At 39.8% G+C, this 20,599-nt stretch overlaps 1 protein-coding gene across 3 annotated transcripts in view; it reads right to left on the reverse strand.

Moving 5' to 3' along the window:
- The window catches only part of sytl5 (synaptotagmin-like 5), a 178,816-nt gene that overhangs the window by 48,182 nt on the left and 110,035 nt on the right, over window positions 1-20,599 (reverse strand). For all 3 annotated transcript variants that reach the window (XM_059650317.1, XM_048540619.2, XM_048540620.2), the window contains exons 4-6: window positions 12,813-12,928; window positions 5,875-5,995; window positions 4,064-4,198 (exon numbers count right to left, since the gene is read on the reverse strand). In XM_059650317.1, the coding sequence (XP_059506300.1) occupies window positions 4,064-4,198; window positions 5,875-5,995; window positions 12,813-12,928 (372 nt within the window). The remainder of the gene's footprint in view (window positions 1-4,063; window positions 4,199-5,874; window positions 5,996-12,812; window positions 12,929-20,599) is intronic.

Here is a 20,599-nt window from a genome sequence, read left to right on the forward strand (position 1 = left end):
AAGATCAGCTCTGCCATCTAGTATGTGAAAATTGATTGCCTTTTATTGAATATAACCACATACAAGGAATGGTGAGAATGCACATTTTCTGTAACTGTACGGACAGGTTGCAGTTCAATGACAGAACGGTGATAAAACTCACTTTGACAAGATGCCGCACAGGAGACTCCCAAATAAGATAAGAGCCCAGGGTGTTAGGGTCAAGGTACTGGCATGATGGAAGTCAGAGTCGGGATAAAGGGGTCATTTTCATAGTGGCAGCTGGTGACCACTAGAGTTCTGCATGAATCAGTTTTGGGGCCATTATTATCCACATTATGCATTAATGATCTGGACAAAGGAACAGACAGTGTTATTGCTAAGTTTGCGGATGACAAAAATAGGTACAGAGACAGGTAGTGTTGAGAAAGTCGGAAGCTGCAGAGGATTTCGACAGGCTAGGAGAGTGGACAAAAATGGCAGGTACAATATAATGTGGGAAGTATGAGGTTATGGCTTTTAGTCTGAAGAATAGAAGCAAAGACTATTTTCTAACTGGGAAAAGACTTCAGAAATCTGATGCCCAAAGGTGCGTAGGAGTCCCAGTTCAGGATGAGGTAAGTTCAGAAAGACTAGAACAGAAACCTCCATGAAACTTGTTGAAATTGACAATTTGCTAGTTTCTGGTAAAGTTTGGCCCTACAATTTCTTATCTTCACTAGTAACCTTTTGTGTGGCATCTTATTGAATACTTTTCAGAAATCCACATCATTCAACAAACCCATGTGTCCCTTTACCATTGAGATGAGGAGAATTTGCAGATATTGATGAACCTGTAAAATTGTCTGCCACAGAAAGCAGACCAAAACGTTGAACATTTTCAAGAAGAAGGAGTTATATATAGTTTCTAAGATTAAAGGGATCAAAAGGTACGGGAAGAAAGCAGGAATGGGCTACTAAGGTCGTTGATCAGCATTAATCATAGTGAAAGGCACAGCAGGCCTGAACAGCCAAACGGCTTACTCCTGCTCATATTTTCAATGTTTCTACATTTCCAAGAGGTAAGAACTAAGTAAATTGCCTTTGTTCTCATCAAAATTGAGTGCGGAAATCAGAGTGAATTATGTATAAGGAAACATTGATAATAGTCCAAGTAGAACAGGCAAAATGGCACGTGATTCATCTCATCCTTTAAACCAATACTGTAATCTACACATTGCAATATAAATCTGGAATGGCTGGGCTATGAGTGTCTGCACACATACTGTCCATGAGCTGATTGCTCCCTATCACTAAAAAGAGTTTTCAACTCATTATAGATGTAAATAAAGGAGTGTTGCAGTTGACAAATAGGTCATCAATAGTTTAATCTCCAATTTCTGTCTTCATGAGCTCATTTTAGACTTGCATCTTCAGCCTTACTGCTTTCAGTTATTTGACTAGTCATCTCATCATGGTTTACTTGAATCTTATAAAAAAAAATCTCCCTGCTTAAGCTCCACACCCAACCCCCAAGATTATCTTTACACAGTTTATATTATTCAGAGTTTACTTTGACTGATAATGCTCAATGTTGGGAATTATTGTGCACACTGTGGTTGTTGACCACCCTTGATAATCAATTACCGCACGCACTGTTTTTGCTTTGTTACCAAGACAAGTTTTGATCTTAGACAATCAATTTGAACTAGGCACATGGATACCAAAACCCAATTAAATTTAAATCTGATGGTTTCGACAACATAGGACGAATCCTAGTGCAAGAAATGGATCAGGGTATAAAAGAAGACGGCAGTTGGACAAAGACAGAAGAGCGCACTGCCATCTGCCAGAATTAACAGGTCTCAGCTCTCAGGAGAGAATCGCTGGCTCTCACAGGCTTCTCTAATTACAGCACAACTAGTTAATTTTCCTGAAATGAAGAATCAATGGTGGAGGTATTCCTGACAGAACATTCAACGGAGAAGGCGCAGAGCATTCGGGAAGACATGTAACCTGGCTGTAATTTTGAGATACTAAATTCTTTTTTAAAATTTTATTGTATATAAGCAGGACTTGTATTTATTGGAACAGCCTAATATTAGGACCTGGGTTTTATTTAGGAATAGATAGTAGTTAGAAAAGATTTATTCAATTTAACAGTGAACAAATTAAATATACTATTAAGACTTAGATAACTAAATTGTTACTTGTTGATTGTAAAGTGAGTGTCAGGGGTTTATTTTATTTAACCACTACAAGTTTCTGAAAGGCAGACTATCCCACTTTTCACTTTCCTTTTACAGATTATAGGGTGAGGTGCTCCTCAGTGTTTTGGTTTTAGGCCTCCAAGTGGGTTAACCTTCGCTTTATAACACCTATTAGGCATTCTGGCAAATCCGTTTCTCTGATGACAATTCCTAGACTTCCTGTCCATTAACCAGACTTTCTGCCCTGGCTTGGTATTCAGCCATTGACACTTTATACACACTGTCTGACATTTAAAATCATGTGCAGAGACTTATTTTCAACACCCCACTCACACCATTTGTATGATCTTTTGATCTTTCTCCCTATAAATTCTGTGCTTTCATGTCTCCCTCTCACTTCACCTGATGAAGGGCCTATGCTCTGAAAACGTCTTGTTTTAAATAAACCTGTTGGACTATAACCTGGTGTTGTGTGACTTCTGACTTTGTCTATCCCAGTCCAACACCACCTCCACAGCATGGTTTTAAAGCTGACAGAGGTTTTACCCTGTATGTGGAGCTCTACTTTTTCTTTCTCTACTTGCTTTACCTCCTGTTATGCTCAATCTACTGTTGCTGTCATGAATGAATGCACCATTACATGTGCCTTTCCTAGAATAGAGTTGTATCTTATCAGCCTAAGCTTGAATCTTTATGGGTCGAAGCATTTTTGAGATTTCTCTTGATTATAATAATATTACCAAAGTCTTAGGGTTTGTCTCACCTGGAATCTCAGTCAAATGATGAAATCTAAATCTTCCACATCATCACGTATTAATAAGAACATGACCAGACTTTTGGACCTATAACATTCAAAAAAATGTGCTGACTTGACGGTGCTGCTCCTTCACATACAAGTCTGAAGCCCCCTATTCTTTAAACTGGTACTTGTAGAGCTCCCATTGTGGTTTCATTGTGCATTTTCCACAAATTATTGAGATAACAGCAAAGTCTCCACAGCAGCTCCGTAGGTGACTGACCAGGGTGAGTCATTGGTCTCTTCCTTCTTATCGTCGATCTCCTCCCATCCTGTATTTCCGTTCTCCAGAGTAATCAGGTTTGTCTTGAAGGTTTGAAGACTTCAGAGGTTCTCTTCCTCACCCTTTAGTTTATTCCTGTTCTGCAGCCTTGCAATCCAAGTCTTCTTTTCTTGGCCTTCAGAGTCTTCTCTTTGTCCAGCATTTTTTTCTTCATGTCTTCGGAGTCTGGACTGCCTGCAGAATCTTCTCATTGTTTATTCTGCTGTATTTTGAAGTCCTCTGCAGTTTCCTCCTTGGGAGCTGTACTCTTTGGATTTTTTTTTAAACTTCTGGTCTTGACTCTGGAAGTTACTTTTCCCTAGCTGTTACCATGCTATATCTTGTTCTTTAAGCCAATGCTACCATCTGTACATTAAGATACCAACTGGGAGTATCTCCAAGTTGGAGTATATCTTGAAGGATTATTCTTGCTGTGCCTGAGACTGCTTGCTCTTTTTCATTAACTAAGGTTCTTTGTTATGTATAGATCCTTTATTTACATCTGTACACAGTACTCTATTAAAAGGTCCTGTAGCATAGCGTTAAGAAATTGATGCTCCCTGTAGATTGGTGCCTTCTTTCTTACTAATGTCAGAATCATGTGGCTTATTACATCATGATTTTCTTTATGAATCTCATTCTACTACAGTGTACATCTCAGTGCTCTATTATAACAAAGTTTAGAAATATCTGGAGAGGCATTCTTCTGAAGCAGGTTAAAGATTCAGCAGAACTCAATCTTCACATCATTGTCAGATGTGAACGTGCAGTTAAATGAAATTTCACCCACACGGCCCAGAGGAATACATTTCAGTTTTAAAACAGGCTATCCATTACCTGCCAGACCATGTTGTGGAATGTATACTTTCCATTTCAAAATCTGAACCTGCGTAGCTAATACTTCTTCCATCCTCAGATGCTGTATCGATTCCCTGACCATTCTGTACCTTCTGATTAGACTTGCCTGGTTTTCTGTCGGGATAGATAGATAAGAACATAATTACATTTTGCATAATTCACAATGGTGACGGGCTCAAGAAGAAGTGGACAAATTTATAAGATTGTTGTCTATCATTCTGGTGGGTTTTAATGTTATTTCATTCACATTTTGCACTTGAACTCGCAAATAATAGGAACCAAGATTTTTTTAAACTTTTTATTCAAGATCCAACCCAACAGTCTAATGAAATTTCCTTGTGAACTAAGTCTTTTACAACATTCTACAAAGGGAGAAGGATCTGAAATCTAGACCTTTCCTGCTCCTCTGATGCTGCTTGGCCTGCTGTGTTCATCCAGCTCTACACCTTGTTGTCTCTATTCCACAAAGGGATCGGTTTCCACACTTGGTAGCTCATTTAATAAATTACAAACAACACCCTGGTGTCAGCATATTTTTTTCACAATCACCAGAAGTCTTCACAGTAAGATAACTGCATTTTAAGTGCAGTCACTGTTGTAATCTAGAAAATGTAGCAGTTAATTTATATGCAAGGAACACCCACAACACCAATGTGATAACAATCAGATAATTTGTTTGCATGATTTTGATTGAGAGAGTTAAATATTGTCTTGGCCACCTGGAATAAAAACTTGTTCTTCCATAAAACATTGCCATTGGATAGTTTGCATCCACCTCACAGTGCACGCAGGGCCTAGGTTTCGTATACTATACAAAAGATGACACCTCTGACACTGCAGCTGTCCCTCAATACTTCACAGGAGTGTGAACCTTGACTTGTGTGTTCAGAATCTGGAACAGCATCTGAATCTGAATCTGTGACACATATGCAGAAGTGTTACTAACTGCCTGACATTGTATAGGAGACGAATGAGACACAAGTCACAACCAAAGATTGAACTGACCCATAAATTGAGACACACAAAATTGATCCAAATAAGTTAAATTGTGAACTGTAGAAACTTTGTGGTGCTCATCAAGCAATTAACCGAGGACAGCTATTAAAATGAGCTTAATGTGTGACCAAACTGCAACTTAACACATTATATCAAGTTCATTTATTTTCAAAAATTGTGAGTAAGCATTTTTCATTTCCATTCTTGAAATGAGCAGAAAGCCCACTTAAACTGATCAGCATGACTAATTTGCCATTTCCCAGCGCTTATGTCATTACTTACAGCCATTATCCTGGACATGTTTGGATTTCACTTAGTCCATTTGCTGCCTATATTCATTATACTCTGAATTAAGTATTAATTATAATTTAAAAGCAAAATATTGTGGATGCTGGAAATCTTAAACAAATGCAAGACATGCTGGAGAACCTCAGCAGGTCTGGCAGCATGTGTGCCGACAGAAACAGTTAACTTTTCATGTCCAATATGACTGAAGTAGTATCATATCCAACTTAAAACCTATTCAGTGCTTTCTTCCCCACATAAGAATAAGTAAAATAAGAGCGAGCACCTGGGTGGTGCTTTCCATTGTGTGAACATGGACTCATCTCGTAAATTCTTAATAATCTGAGCAATTTGGCTAAAAGTACCCTGCAGTTGACCATCTCTTGCTGAATGACATATTCTCCCTTTTGAATAAAGTCAAATAATCCAACAGTTTAACTGGGACAATATCTAAATAAGGGATTCAATGCTGAAAGTGAACAGATGCTCATGGCTCCATTGTTACTTACCTAATCCGTTTGAATACTTCAGGAACCATTTTTTTCTCATTTCTGGTTAATGTGGAGGTCCTTGAGCCTTCATCTATACTTTTCTGATTTGTTTTTCCCTTTGGTTGGTCAGTCTTGTCTTCTAATTAAGAGAATGTAAAATCAAATTATTGTACATTTGTATTGCACTGAAAATAATAATAAAAAACACCAACAGCTTTAAGAACACTAAAGCATAAGAAATTAGAGCAGGAATAGGCATCTCCAGCCTGCTCCTTGATTCAGCATGATTGAGGTTGAAACACCCTGGGCCTCACTTCCCTTTCATGCCAGCTCAGCACAATCATCAACTTCCTGATATTTCAAAAATCTATCCACCTCATCTTTCAACATTTCCATTGATCTAGTCTGCACTGCACCTCTTTCAGAAGCTGTCTCCATTTAAGTGATAGTCTACCTTTTGACTCTTCATGCCAAAGTGCATGACTCACACTTTCTTATAAACTCCATCTGCTAACTTTTCATCCACTCACTCAACCTACCTGTAGCCCTTTGCACATTGCTCATGCTGTCATTGCAACACATCCTCCAAAATATTTTTGTATCTTCAACAAATCTGGATACATTACACTCTGACTCCTTCTCCAAATCATTAATTGAAGCCCTTGGACTAATCCTTGTGGCACTCAAAGAGAAAAAAAGAAACAAAGAAACCTACAGCACAGGAACAGGCCCTTCGGCCCTCCAAGCCTGCGCCGATCAAGATCCTCTGTCTGACCGGTCATCTATTTTCTAACGGTCTGTGCCCATTTGCTCCCTGCCCATCCATGTACCTGTCCAAATATATCTTAAAAGACGCTAATGTGTCTGCATCTACCACCTCCGCTGGCAACGCGTTCCAGGTGCCCACCACCCTCTGTGTAAAGAACTTTCCAAGCATATCTCCCTTAAACTTTACTCCTCTCACTTTGAACTCATGATCCCTAGTAATTGAATCCCCCACTCTGGGAAAAAGCTTTTTGCTATCCACCCTGTCTATACCCCTCATGATTTTGTAGACCTCAATCAGGTCCCCCCTCAATCTCCATCTTTCTAATGAAAATAATCCTAATCTATTCAACCTCTCTTTATAGCTAGCACCCTCCATACCAGGCAACTTCCTGGTGAACCTCCTCTGCACCCTCTCCAAAGCATCCACATCCTTTTGGTAATGTGGCGACCAGAACTGTACACAGTACTCCAAATGTGGCCGATACAAAGTCCTATAAAACTGCAACATGGCCTGCCAACTCTTATACTCAATACCCCACCCAATGAAGGAAAGCATGCCATATGCTTTCTTGACCACCCTATTGACCTGCGTTGTCACCTTTAGGGAACAATGGACCTGAACATCCAGATCTCCCTGTTCATCAATTTTCCCGAGGACTTTTCCATTTACTGTATAGTTCGCCCTTGAATTTGATCTTCCAAAATGCATCACCTCGCATTTGTTCGGATTGAACTCCATCTGCCATTTATCTGCCCAACTCTCCAGTCTATCTATATTCTGCTGTAATTTCTGACAGTCCCCATCACTATCAGCTACTCCACCAATCTTAGTGTCATCAGCAAACTTGCTGATCAGACCACCTACACCTTCCTCCAGATCATTTACATATATCACAAACAACAGTGGTCCCAGCACAGATCCCTGTGGAACACCACTGGTTACAGGTCTCCAATTTGAGAAACTTCCTTCTACTACTACCCTCTGTCTCCTGTTGCCCAGCCAGTTTTTTTATCCATCTAGCTAGCACACCCTGGACCCCATGTGACTTCACTTTCTCCATTAGCCGGCCATGGGGAACCTTATCAAATGCCTTACTGAAGTCCATGTATATGACATCTACAGCCTTTCCCTCATCAATCAACTTTGTCACGTCCTCAAAGAATTCTATTCAGTTGGTAAGACATGACCTTCCCTGTACAAAACCATGTTGCCTATCACTGATAAGCCCATTTTCTTCCAAATGGGAATAGATCCTATTCCTCAGTATCTTCTCCAGTAGCTTCCCTACCACTGACGTCAGGCTCACCGGTCGATAATTACCTGGATTATCCTTGCTGCCCTTTTTAAACAAGGGGACAACATTAGCAAGTCTCCAGTCCTCTGGGACCTCACCCATGTCTAAGGACACTGCAAAGATATCTGTTAGGGCCCCGGCTATTCCCTCTCTCGCTTCCCTCGATAACCTGGGATAGATCCCATCTGGACCTGGGGACTTGTCCACCTTAATGTCTTTTAGGATACCTAACACTTCCTCCTTCCTTATGTCAACTTGACCTAGACTAAGCAAACATCTATCCCTAACCTCAACATCCGTCATGTCCCTCTCCTTGGTGAATACCGATGCAAAGTACTCGTTAAGAATGTCACCCATTTTCTCTGACTCAGCACATAACTTTCCTTCTTTGTCCTTAAGTGGGCCAATCCTTTCTCCAGTTACCCTCTTGCTCTTTATATATGAATAAAAGGCTTTGGGATTTTCCGTAACCATGTTTGCCAGCAATATCTCATGTCCTCTCTTAGCCCTCTTAATCCCTTTTTTCAGATTCGCTCTACATTCCCGATACTCTTGCAAAGCTTCGTCTGTTTTCAGTCACCTAGACCTCATGTATGCTTCCTTTTTTCTCTTGGCTAGTCTCACAATTTCACCTGTCATCCATGGCTCCCTAATCTTGCCTTTTCTATTCCTCACTTTCACAGGAACATGTCTCTCCTGCACGCTAATCAACCTCTCCTTAAAAGCCTCCCACATATCAAATGTGGATTTACCTTCAAACAGTTTCTCCCAATCTACACTCCTCAGATCCTGCCAAATCTTGGTGTAGTCGGCCTTCCCCCAGTTTAGTACTCTTCCTTTAGGACCACTCCTATCCTTGTCCATGAGTATTGTAAAACTTACGGAATTGTGGTCGCTATTTCCAAAGTAGTCCCCTACTGTAATCTCAAGCACCTGGCCAGGTTCATTCCTCAGCACTAGGTCCAGTATGGCCCCTTCCCGAGTTGGACTACATACATACTGCTCTAGAAAACCCTCCTGGACACACCTTACAAATTCTGCTCCGTCTTGACCCCTAACACTGAGTGAATCCCAGTCAATGTTGGGAATCTCCCATCACCACCACCCTGTTTCTCCTACACCTTTCCATTATCTGTTTACATCTTTGTACCTCTATCTCACGCTCGCTGTTGGGAGGCCTGTACTACAGCCCCAGCATTGTTACTGCATCCTTCCTATTTCTGAGTTCTACACATATTGCCTCACTGCTTGAGTCCTCCATGGGGCCCTCCTTCAGTGCGGCTGTGATATTGTCTTTGACCATTACTGCAATTCCTCCACCCCTTTTACCTCCCTCTATCCTGCCTGAAGCATCGATATCCTGGGACAACTAGTTGCCAGTCACGCCCTTCCCTCAATCAAGTCTCGGTAATAGCAATAACATCATACTTCCAGGTACCGATCCAAGCCCTAAGCTCATCTGCCTTGTCTACTACATTTCTCGCATTAAAACAAATGCACCTCAGACCACCTGTCCCTTTGTGCTCATCATCTGCTCCCCGACTACTATTCCCTTTAGTCACACTGACTCCATTATCTAGTTCCCTACAGGCTTTCATTTCTACCTCCTTTCTGTCTAATATTTGGTTCCCATCCCACTGCCATATCAGTTTAAACCCTCCCCCACAGCATTAGCACTCATTATATCTTGCCAACCTGAAAAAGGCCCATTAGTCCGACTCTCTGCTGTGTGTTAGCCAATTCCTAATCCACACTAATATATTAAACCACAACTCAGAGCTCCTGCCTTTTGCATTAATCGTTTGCATGGAACTTATCAAATGCCTTTCGATAATCCAAATACACTGCATCGACCGATTCAACTTTATTAACTCTCCCTGTTATATCCTCAAAGAACACGAGCAAATTTGTCAAATAAATTCCTTTTCACAAAATCACACGGACTGTTTGATTTGCAGTAAGCTTTTCTAAATGACCTTTTTCTCCCCCCATTAATAATGGATTCTAGCATTTTCTTAAATAACAGATGTTAGGCTAACTGGCCTAAAATTTTCTGCTTTCTGCCTCTCTCCTTTCTTAAATGGTGGTGGTGGGACTTTCTAAACTGCTGAAACCTTCCTGGAATCCAGAGAGTTCTGATATTTTGTTCTAAATTTGGATTATCAGAAGACATTTGTTAAGTTGCTGCATAAAAAAATATTGTTCAAAATAGGAGCTCACAATATTGGGGGGTAATATATTACTATGGATTAGGAATTGGTTAAGACAGAGTCTGATCTAATAGCTCTTTATCAGATCTGGGAAATAGATGAAAGGAAAAGTCGATCAATGAATAGTGACAGACATTTAAGCAGATATTTCTTAATGCTCAACAAAATTTTTTTGCAGTCATAAAGAAGGACTAGATGAGAAGATTGAACTATCCAGGGTTAACAAAGGTGAACAAGGAGTGTATCCAATTAAAAAACTAAAGATGTTCAAAGTGATGAAATCATGTTGTAGCCAGAGGTTTGAGCAATTTTTAGGAACCCACAGTGGATGACTAAAAAGGTCAAACAAATGGGAGAAATTAATTGTGAAAGTAAATTGACAATGAATACAAAAACAAACAGCAAGGTCCTCTTTAAAAAAAAGGTTAAATGTGTGTTGGACCCTTGGAGGGTAGCGGGGAACAGGGAAATAACTTAAACAAATATTTTGCATCAGACTTCACGATGAAAGAGAATAAGTTTCTCAACATAGCAGAGAGGCAAGATGCTAATAGGAAGAAAGATTTTTGTAACAAGTCTCAAATACAAAAGGGACCAAAGGCAGACAAGTTGCCAGGATCTGCATCCAAGGGTTTTAAAGGGAAGTAGATGCAGAGATAGTGGAGGAATTGGTCAAAATACATCACCTCCTCCTTCATACCTCTGTAAAGCCCGTATTTAAGGCTCAGGCACTGGTTTTACACCCGAGATGCTGTCCCTCAAACTGAATTTTAAATACTACCATCTTGAGATTTCTAACCACTACAGGATCCTCAACTGAGACTTTTTTAAAATTAATTGCACATCATTATATTAGTAGGTCTAAAATAGCCTTATCCTAGGTAGATTCTGCAACATACTGCTCAAAGAAGAAATTCCTGATACACTTTAGAAATTTGTCTTCCGTGTTAGCTTTGTCCACCTGATTTTCAGAGCCAATATGCAAATTGAAATCACCCATGCTAACTGTGGTGCCCTTCGTGCACACCTTCATTATTTCTTGATTTGTACCTTGTTCTAGTAAGGAAACTCTTACAGATGATTCCCACTAGTGACTACGTACTCTTGTAATCTCTTAATTATAACCAAACAAATACCACATAATAAACTATTGCACCTATATCACTACTCACCACTGCACTGATACCTTCCTTTATGAGCAAAGCTACCTCACCAACTTCTCCTTTTTGCCTATTCTGCTGGAACATCAAATACCCTTGAAAATGGAGTTTCCAATCCTGGTAACCCTGTAACCAAATCTCTGTAACAGCTACCAAGTCATGCCCATTTATTCATATTCTTGCTATGAACTCATTTGCCTTGTTACAAATAGTGTGTGCACTCAGACAAAGAGCGTTAAACATTAATTTTTACCATTAGTACTCTCTCAGGTTGTAATTCCTGTTGTACTCTTCTGTGTATATTTTCTACCCCTCCCTATCAAACACTGATTATCATTTACCTCTTCACTAGCCTGCACCTCTGTATTCTCTTTTTGCCTTTTCTAAACTTCTTTTCAATGAAACCCTCCACCCCTTATTAATAAGTTTAAAACCCTATCTATAAGTCAACTTACACAATTTGTCAGAACACTGGTCCCAGCATGGTTTGAACGCGACCTGTACCAACACAACTGTTCGGAGTCCCTCTTTTCTGATTACACGGGCCTGTACTCTATGAATCAGAACCCGTTTCTTCCACACCAATGCTATGTCGATGTATTTACCTCTCTAGTCTTATTTCCCCTACACCAATTTGCACAAGGCTCAGGTGATAATTTGGAGACGATTACGTTTGTGGGCCTGCTTTTCAATGTAGCTTCAGGCTACTTATAATCCTTCAGCAGAACCTCATTCTCTGTCCTACCAATGTCACTAATACCCACATGGACCACTGAATTCTTCCCTGCCCCCATTCTGAGTTCCTCTCAGAAGAAATGTCCTGGCCTGCTCCTTCAGTGTTAGTGCTGTTGATGATGGACAGTGAAGACCCTCAACCGGAACCTTCTGTGGCCTTGCTAGCTTTAGTGTATTCTCTGGGTGGTTATGGCTAAGATGTGTAGAGTTCCTGAATAGCTGCTGGTCCTCCAATTGCCAGATGCTCTTAGAGACAGGATTTTCACACTTAAAGATACAAGAGCCTCAATGGCAAGTAATTGTCAGCCTGTTGCTCATTTGGTGTTTCTGAAAATGGCCACAGTGGAGGTGTGCCTGGCTTACCCACAAGTCGTCAATCCCACTGCCATTAAATTCAGCCCAAGGTGTACATCTACTTAACCAAATCAGATGAAAGCATCGCTAATGGATGGTGTAATGTCTGAATCAGAAAATATCCGCTGGAATATTGAGTTCAGAGTCAAATCATGCACAGTAAATGAAATAACAAAAAAGGAAAGATCGCATTAAGTGAAACTAAAAGATTCAAATACTGGATTTTCTACAATATTTAAGATCTGAAAGAATGGAACTCTATACAATTAAAAGTTAATTTTCAGAACTGTTGAAAAGTTGTTTGACATTAATTAGTGCTCACTATTGAAAATTGTAAAAAAGCATGAATGCTGGAATTGATAATACCTTAACTTTTCTGCTGACTTTAATCTGTCTGTATGAAGTACAGAAAAACCATGTTCAGTATATCCTACCTATAGGTTTCCTGATGATGGACTGTTTGATGATTTCATATCCCATTCCCGATGCAGGTTCAAATCGTTTTGATCTCGCTTCAAAAAACCACTCTCCAGTCACAATCCTCAGCTCTCTGTTTAAAGAAAGAGAAAGGTAATAGCAGCTCTACATAAAAGAAATAACCAAAATGTCAGCTTTCCTGCTCCCCTGATGCTGCTTGGCCTGCTGTGTTCATCCAGCTCTACACCTCGTTAAGCCATAAAATTTGCTGATTTTCCATTTTAAACACTCTTGGTGGCTTTTTATATTGATTATTGGTAACAACTAAATCTGGCAAATAATTAATTCATGTTATTTACTAATTCATGTTTTACTTGATACATTTTTTTAAACATTGTTGCTTACAACAATAATGGCAATATTAAAACAAAGATTTAATTCAGAAAGACATTTTAATACTGTATCTGTGTTATATTTATAATTTTTCTGTTTTTGACTGTTTATTTTGCATCTCTAACAAACTCACCCTACAAACAGCACATTAATACATGCAATAGTACATAATATTCTTGTATTAAAAAATTCATTAAAGGTTAGATGGCTAATAAACGTTTCTTTCAGCAGTAATTTATAGGATTTCTGTTTAAAAATTTGGAATCCAGTGCTCCCTTTGACTTATATTAAGGGGTTATTAAGATGTAGTAATTGAGAGTTTAAATCTTATCCAGTGAACTGTAATGCATTAGTCATTAAAAGGCATTAGTTATTGTTAGTGAGAGGGAAGAACTCAGGGAGATTAGTATTAGCAAAGAAATGATGCTGGGAAAATTGTTGGGATTGATGGCTGATAAATCCTCAGGGCCTGGTAATCTATATTCCAGAGTACTTAAGGAAGTAGCTCTAGAAATAGTGGATGCATTAGTGGCCAACTTCCAGGATTCTATATACTCTGGCACAGTCCCTGCAGACTGGCGGTTGGCTAATATCACTCCAGTATTCAAAAAGGAAGGTAGAGAGAAAACAGGGAATTACAGACTGGTGAGCCTACCATTGGTCAAGATTTTACAGCTGTGTATTTGAAAAGCAGTGGCAGGATCATACAGAGTCAATGTGGATTTATGAAGGGGGAATCATGCTTGACAAATCTGATGAATTCTGTAAAGCTGTAACTAGCAGAGTTGACAAGGGGGAGCCAGTCAATGTAGTATATTTGGACTTTCAGAAAGCATTTGCCAAAGTCCTGCATAAAAAATTATTGTGCAAAATTAAAGCACATGGGGTTGGGGGAAGTGTATTGAGATAGATATGAAACTGGTCAGCAGAGAGGAAACAGAGTAGGAATTAATGGGTCATTTTCAAATCAGCAGGCAGTAACTAGTGGGATATCATAGTGGTCGGTGCTGAGACACTAGCTATTCACTAATGTATATTAATCACCTGGTGGAGGGAACAAAATGTAACATCTCTACGTTTGCAGATTATACCAAGTTGGGTGGGAGGGTGAACTGTGACAAACATGCAGAGATCCTTCAGCATCATCTCAACAGGTTGGGTGAGTGGGCAAATCAATGGCTGACACAGTATAATTCGGATAAATGTAAAGTTATTCACTTCAGAAGCAAAAACAAGGCAGATTACTACCCGAATGGCTGTAAATTGGGAGAGGGAAATGTGCAGTGGGACCTTGTGCACCAGTTGCTGAAGGTAAGCATGCAGGTGCAGCAGGCGGTAAAGAAGGCAAATGGTATGTTGGCCTTCATTGCGAGAGGTTTTGAGTGCACGAGCAGGGATGTGTTGTTGCAGTTATATAGGGCCTTGGTGAGACCACACCTAAAATATTGCATGCAGTTTTGGTCTCCTTTCCTGAACAAGGATGCTCTTGCTCTCAAGGGTTTACCAGGCTGATTCCAGGGATGGCAGGTCCGACATATGAGGAGAGATTGACTTGGTTGGAATTGCTTTTGCTGGAGTTCAGATGAATAAGGGGGAGATCTCAGACTTATAAAATTCCAGCAGGACTGGACAGGGTAGATGCAGCGATGATGTTCCAGATGGTGGATGTGTCCAGAACCAGGGGTCACAGTATGAGGATTTGGGATAGATGATTTAGGATGGAAATGAGGAGACATTTCTTCACACAGAGTGGTGAACCTGTGGAATTCATTACGACAGAATGTAGTTGATGCCAAAACATGGAATGAATTCAAGAGGAGACTAGATATAGCACTTTGTGAATGGGACAAAGGGTTATGGAGAGAAGACAGGATTAAGTTATGGATTTGGACGATCAGCCATGACTGTGAAGAATGGCAGAGCAGGTTTGAAGGGCCAAATGGCCTCCTTCTGCTCCTATCTTCTATGTTTCTATGTGAATCATGTTCCCAAGCAACACTTTCTACTAATAATTTTTGTATAGATGTAGTCTAAAGATAAGGTACCCTGACACTCCATTTTATGCTTCATTTTTCTACACTAAATTCATTTTGTAAGTTCAGTTTATTTGACATTAAATTTTCCAAAAATCTATTTGAATAAACTATGTATTGTGTATATTTGCAGAATTATTACATACAAGACTACAAAGTAAAACTGAGCTCATTTTTTAATGATTGCCACTTGCTCTTGAACATAGAACATAACAGCGCAGTACAGGCCCTTTGGCCCTCGATGTTGCACCGACCTGTGAAACCGTTCCTCAGCCATTTCCTTGTTCCCCACTACTATCTCTACACCATCATTTTCCAGTGGTCCAATGTCTGCCTTTGCCTTTCAGATATCTAAAGAAACTCTTAGTGTCTGCATTTATATTACTGGCTAGCTTACCCTCATATTTAATCTTCTCCCTCCTCATTTCTTTTTGTTGCCCTCTATTAGTCTTTGTAGGCTTCCCAGTCCTCTGCTTTCCCACTGACCTTTGCCACATTATATGCTTTCTCCTTTTCTTTTAATGCTACAGAGGTTTAGTTAAACCTAAAACTTAACCTTTCAGATCTTTGCCAACAAAACAATGGTATGAAATAAATAATATTGCTGAGGGAGAGAAACAGCAACAGCCCAAAGAATTATTAATTCAGCTCTGGATGCTGTAACATCTCAGAGCTGCTACTTCTGAAAATATCACTTCAATAATAATAATAATATCACTTTAGTCTATGTGCTCCTCAAGAATTTGTAAAACATAGCCTCCTGACCGAGTGGTGAGGGTACAATAACGGAGCCATACTGATTCTATCTCCTCCTTCTTTCCTCTGCCTCCTCTTCATTATCTCAATCTCTTTTCTCTGACTTCTTCTTGTTTATTTCTCTTATCCACTGCTGCCTTGGTTTGTCCCTTGTTTTCTTTCTACCTCTTAACTTTTGTCCATTACCTACATCAAAATTTATTCTTCCTATTTTCCTAAAATTTATACAGAATGCCTTTTCAAAAATGCAAATACACACACCTTTGAAATAAATTGTTTTTGCAATATGTTTTTTTTATCTTATCAATAATCCTCTTGATAGTGGAAAACAACTTCAATGCAAGGGTTTCACATAGTTACCTCAATACAAACCTGCAGAAATTCTGTGAAACTTAAAGACAGGACAGTCTACTATTTCACAAGAGTTTTTTTTAAAACTCTTCACAATATTTATGATTTTCCTAAATGGATTTGACTCTAGAAGGTTGAAACATCATAGCCTCTTTCTACCAGCAAGCCTCTGCTGTTGAATCTCCTACAATGCCAAATGGCATAATTGAACTCAGTAGAGCAATAGCCAGGAGATACAGAGAGATAGCCCAAAAAGAAATCCCAAAATCAGGACAAGAGAGAAGTGGTGGATCTGGAGAAAACTAATCAAATTATTTTCCAAGTTTTTAAATGTTTAACTGTAAAAAACAGCAATGTTCTGCATAATAAAGAACATTAAACCTGGTCTAAGATAACTAGTTATCAATACTAGCCCTAGAGAAGATCTCAAAAAGAGTTCATGTCATACCAAGCACATAGGAGAAGCTCAAAGGATGAGCAAGTTAAGTATTTTTTAAAAACAAAAGCTATTAACCTCACTTTATTGAAAAAAAATGAGATTAGAATTAGATGGACAAACTATACGTTGGGAATGGAGGATGTGAGATTTTGTGTACAGTGAGATCGTCCTGGATTTCCTCAGATGCAGGAGCTCATTCTGATTAGAGTCACTCGACTCTGCCATGAGCTGGAAAGAGAGAGACAGATACACCCTAAAATAAGGTTAGGTTCATTCAGAGGAAATCATAGGTCCATGACTATACAGACAAAAGGTGTCATCGTCACAGAGTCAGCAATATGGAACTTAGGACAGGGTGAACAAGTGGTCCTGTAGATGCAGTATTTTTTCCGATAGATCTTATCCATTTACTGTTTATAAGAACAAGGAGAATGAGAATGAGGTGGACAACCATAATGTAAATCAAAGCTCAGCAGGTAAATAGAGATGAGATTTTAAAAATGTCGGTCCATTAATAGGTGGTCCACGAAGCTTATGGCAGAAGGTAGGTGGAGAAAGAAACATGGGTAAAAATTAGGAAAATGATTGAAAAAGAGGCAAATTATCAGGCAAAGCTCAATTAACCCAAAATTATTTGGTTATAGAGGTAGGTAAAAGATTAAGCAAATTGATTTCCTATGATATCATGTATGTAGAATCCCTACAGTGTGGAACCAGGCCCTTCAGCCTAATAAGTCCACACTGACCCTCATCCCACCCAGACACATCCGCAGTAACTCATCTAATCTATACATCCCTGAACACTAGGGGAAATTTAGCATGGCCAATCCATCTAGCCGACACATCTCTGGACTGTGGGAGGAAACTGGAGCAACCAGAGGAAATCCACGCAGACATGGAGAGAATGTGCAAACTCCAAGCAGACTGTCACCCAAGGGATAATGGGAACTGCAGATGCTGGAGAATTCAAGATAACAAAGTGTGGAGCTGGATGAACACAGCAGGCCAAGCAGCATCTCGGGAGCACAAAAGCTGACGTTTCGGGCCTAGACTCTTCATCATCTCTAGGGTCTAGGCCCGAAACATCAGCTTTTGTGCTCCTGAGATGCTGCTTGGCCTGCTGTGTTCATCCAGCTCCACGCTTGGTTATCTTGTCGCCCAAGAGAACTTTGTTCAAAATCAGGCCCAGTTTTAGACATGGTGTGTGTACTAGGAATTGATCAAGCTGGATTCTCATGTCCTTTACTGTACTTGATAGAGTGTTGCTAAGATCACTGCTAATTCTTTTGTGTTCTGATACTCTGCACAAAATATTGGTTGAGGACTATGTTTAGCTCTGAGATCTGATTGAACTACAGGGAGCGTTCAAGAGGAAACATAATTTCTGATGAACTCACTGCTTGACTTTCTATACCTGCAGCAATGCACTCTGTACACACAGTGACAAGCTCTTGACTGTGGAAACCATCATAGACATGCTTGATTTATTCCTTTCCCTGATACCTGCAGGCAGTTTTTAGCAGGGGTGCTGCCTAACAGTGTTGTGATCGGTGATGAATCATTCACTGCTGTAGCCCAGTAGCTTTAGGCGTAATATTTTCAGAGGGATTTGTATTCCTATAGTACTTTTTCATCTCTGGTAATATAGGAGATCTTACAGTCACAAATAGAAATTCAAGAATGAACAGATCACCTGTTGTAATGACACTGTATAGGAGTTTTTTCTAATCAAACATGTAAGTCCAACATTTACTCATTTGGTCTCAAGAGGCTCAATTGGTTATGTACAGCTTGAAGGTAACCACCCACAAGCATAGGGTAAGGTGAGGTGACAGGACTCCATGATCTACCACAGCTGGCACAAGGATTGAACCCATACTGTTGGTTTTATTCTACATCACACTCTAACCATCTAGTCAACTGAGCTATTGACCCTGTCCATATTAATAACATGGTAAAGGATAATGAAGAGAGGCATGAATATGACAAAGGACAGGACAATGGATTTGGGAAAGCAATTTTTTGCGATTTTAAGAACAGAACTGTTAAAAAAAAGGACAACAATATTACCACACAATGAAGCAAAAACAATAATGGGAAGCATTTAAAAAAAACTGCTTAAAAATCTAGAACAAACTGAACATCAACAAGACAACATGGATAAAAGAGAACATCACGACATCTTTGCACAAGTTCCTTGGGGTAGTGTTCTCGGCTCAAGCACCTTCAGCTACTTCATCAATGATCTTACCTCCATCATAGGATCAGAAAAGGGGATAGTTGTGGATGATTGCACAATGTTCAGCAGAATTCGCACCTCCTTGAATACTGAAGCAGTCCGTGTGCAAATGCAGCACAACCTGGAGAATATCTAGGCTTGAGCTAATCAGTGGTAAGTAACATTTGTGCCACACTAGGATGATTTCCAGCAAGACGGAATCTAATCAATCAGTGCCATTTGACATTCATTTGCAGTATCATTGCTTAATCCCTGATTATCAGCATCACGGGGTTTAACATTGATCAGAAACGGAACTGGGCCAACCATTTAAACATGACAGATACAAAAGCAGGACAGTGGCTGGGATATCTGCAGCAAGTTAGTCACCTCCTGATTACCCAAAATCTCTTCATCTAAAAAACCATAAGTCAGGAGCATGATGGATTACTCATGCACTTGACATCATCCAGTAGAAAGCAGCCTGCTTGATTGTCACTTGGCCTATCACCTTTTAACATTAATTCTCTTCATCACTGACACAAAGTATCAGAGCAGTTGGTGGTTAGCTCGCTGAGCCAGTTCTACGGTGTGCGGAAGTTTCGTTACCCTTCTAGGCAACATCAGACATGCCAGGGAATTTCTGGAAGCCTGGTTCTCATGACGGGACTCAATTACCAAACACATAGAAGTAGACCCAGTGTACAGACCGCTGTGAAAACAACAGAAGCGGAAGCGACAAGACCATCACACAGATCCAGAAGGAAGCAGAACACCAACGCTTCGATTATAGGTCACACTGATGATATTGCCTAGAAGGGCAACAAAATGTCTGTACACCACAAAGGAACCAGCTCAGTGAGCTAATGAACAACTGCATCCACAACCTGAGCTACAAATTTTTGCAAAGATATTAAGAACAAAGTTTCCATGCATGTACCCAATTTCCAAGATGCATTACAACATCTCACCAAGCTTCCTTTGACAGATTCTTCCAACGCTCTATATCACCTAGAAGGACAAGGGCAGCAGATATTCGAAAACCCCTCTAAGCGCAAGGTACAGCTCCGAACACCATCCTCACAAGGAACTGTACTTCTTTGTACTATTGTGCCATCACTGTCACTGGGCTGAAATCATAGAACTCACACCCCTATTGCATTGCAAGTGTACCTACATCACACAAAGTAGCTGTTCAAGAAGGCAGGTCCCCATCATCTTCTCAAGGGCAATCATGGAAAGGCAATAAATGCTGGTGCAGCCAGAATTATCTACATACATTTTTTTTGAAAAGGGAGTGTTGATGGCAAGGAAAATGATGGAGATAGAAAAATTGGATAGCATGAGTGATGACGAGGGAAACTATGACGAGACTAGGAATGAAGTTAGAAGAAAATAATTAAGCTAAAGAGAAACAATGAACTTCAATTATTGAGAAATATAAAACATTGTATAGCCAGGTAACTTTATGCAAAAAGGAAAATTAGGATGAGAATTGTGGAACTTGGAACTACGAGGATATATCCAGTGACTACAAAATAGCAGAAATGTGAAATAGATATTTTGCTTCAGCCAGTGAGGACACTGTGGTGTCACAATGCTACCAGATTAGTA

The sequence above is a fragment of the Stegostoma tigrinum genome, chromosome 12 (genome assembly GCF_030684315.1).
Source record: "Stegostoma tigrinum isolate sSteTig4 chromosome 12, sSteTig4.hap1, whole genome shotgun sequence".
NCBI lineage: Eukaryota > Metazoa > Chordata > Chondrichthyes > Orectolobiformes > Stegostomatidae > Stegostoma > Stegostoma tigrinum.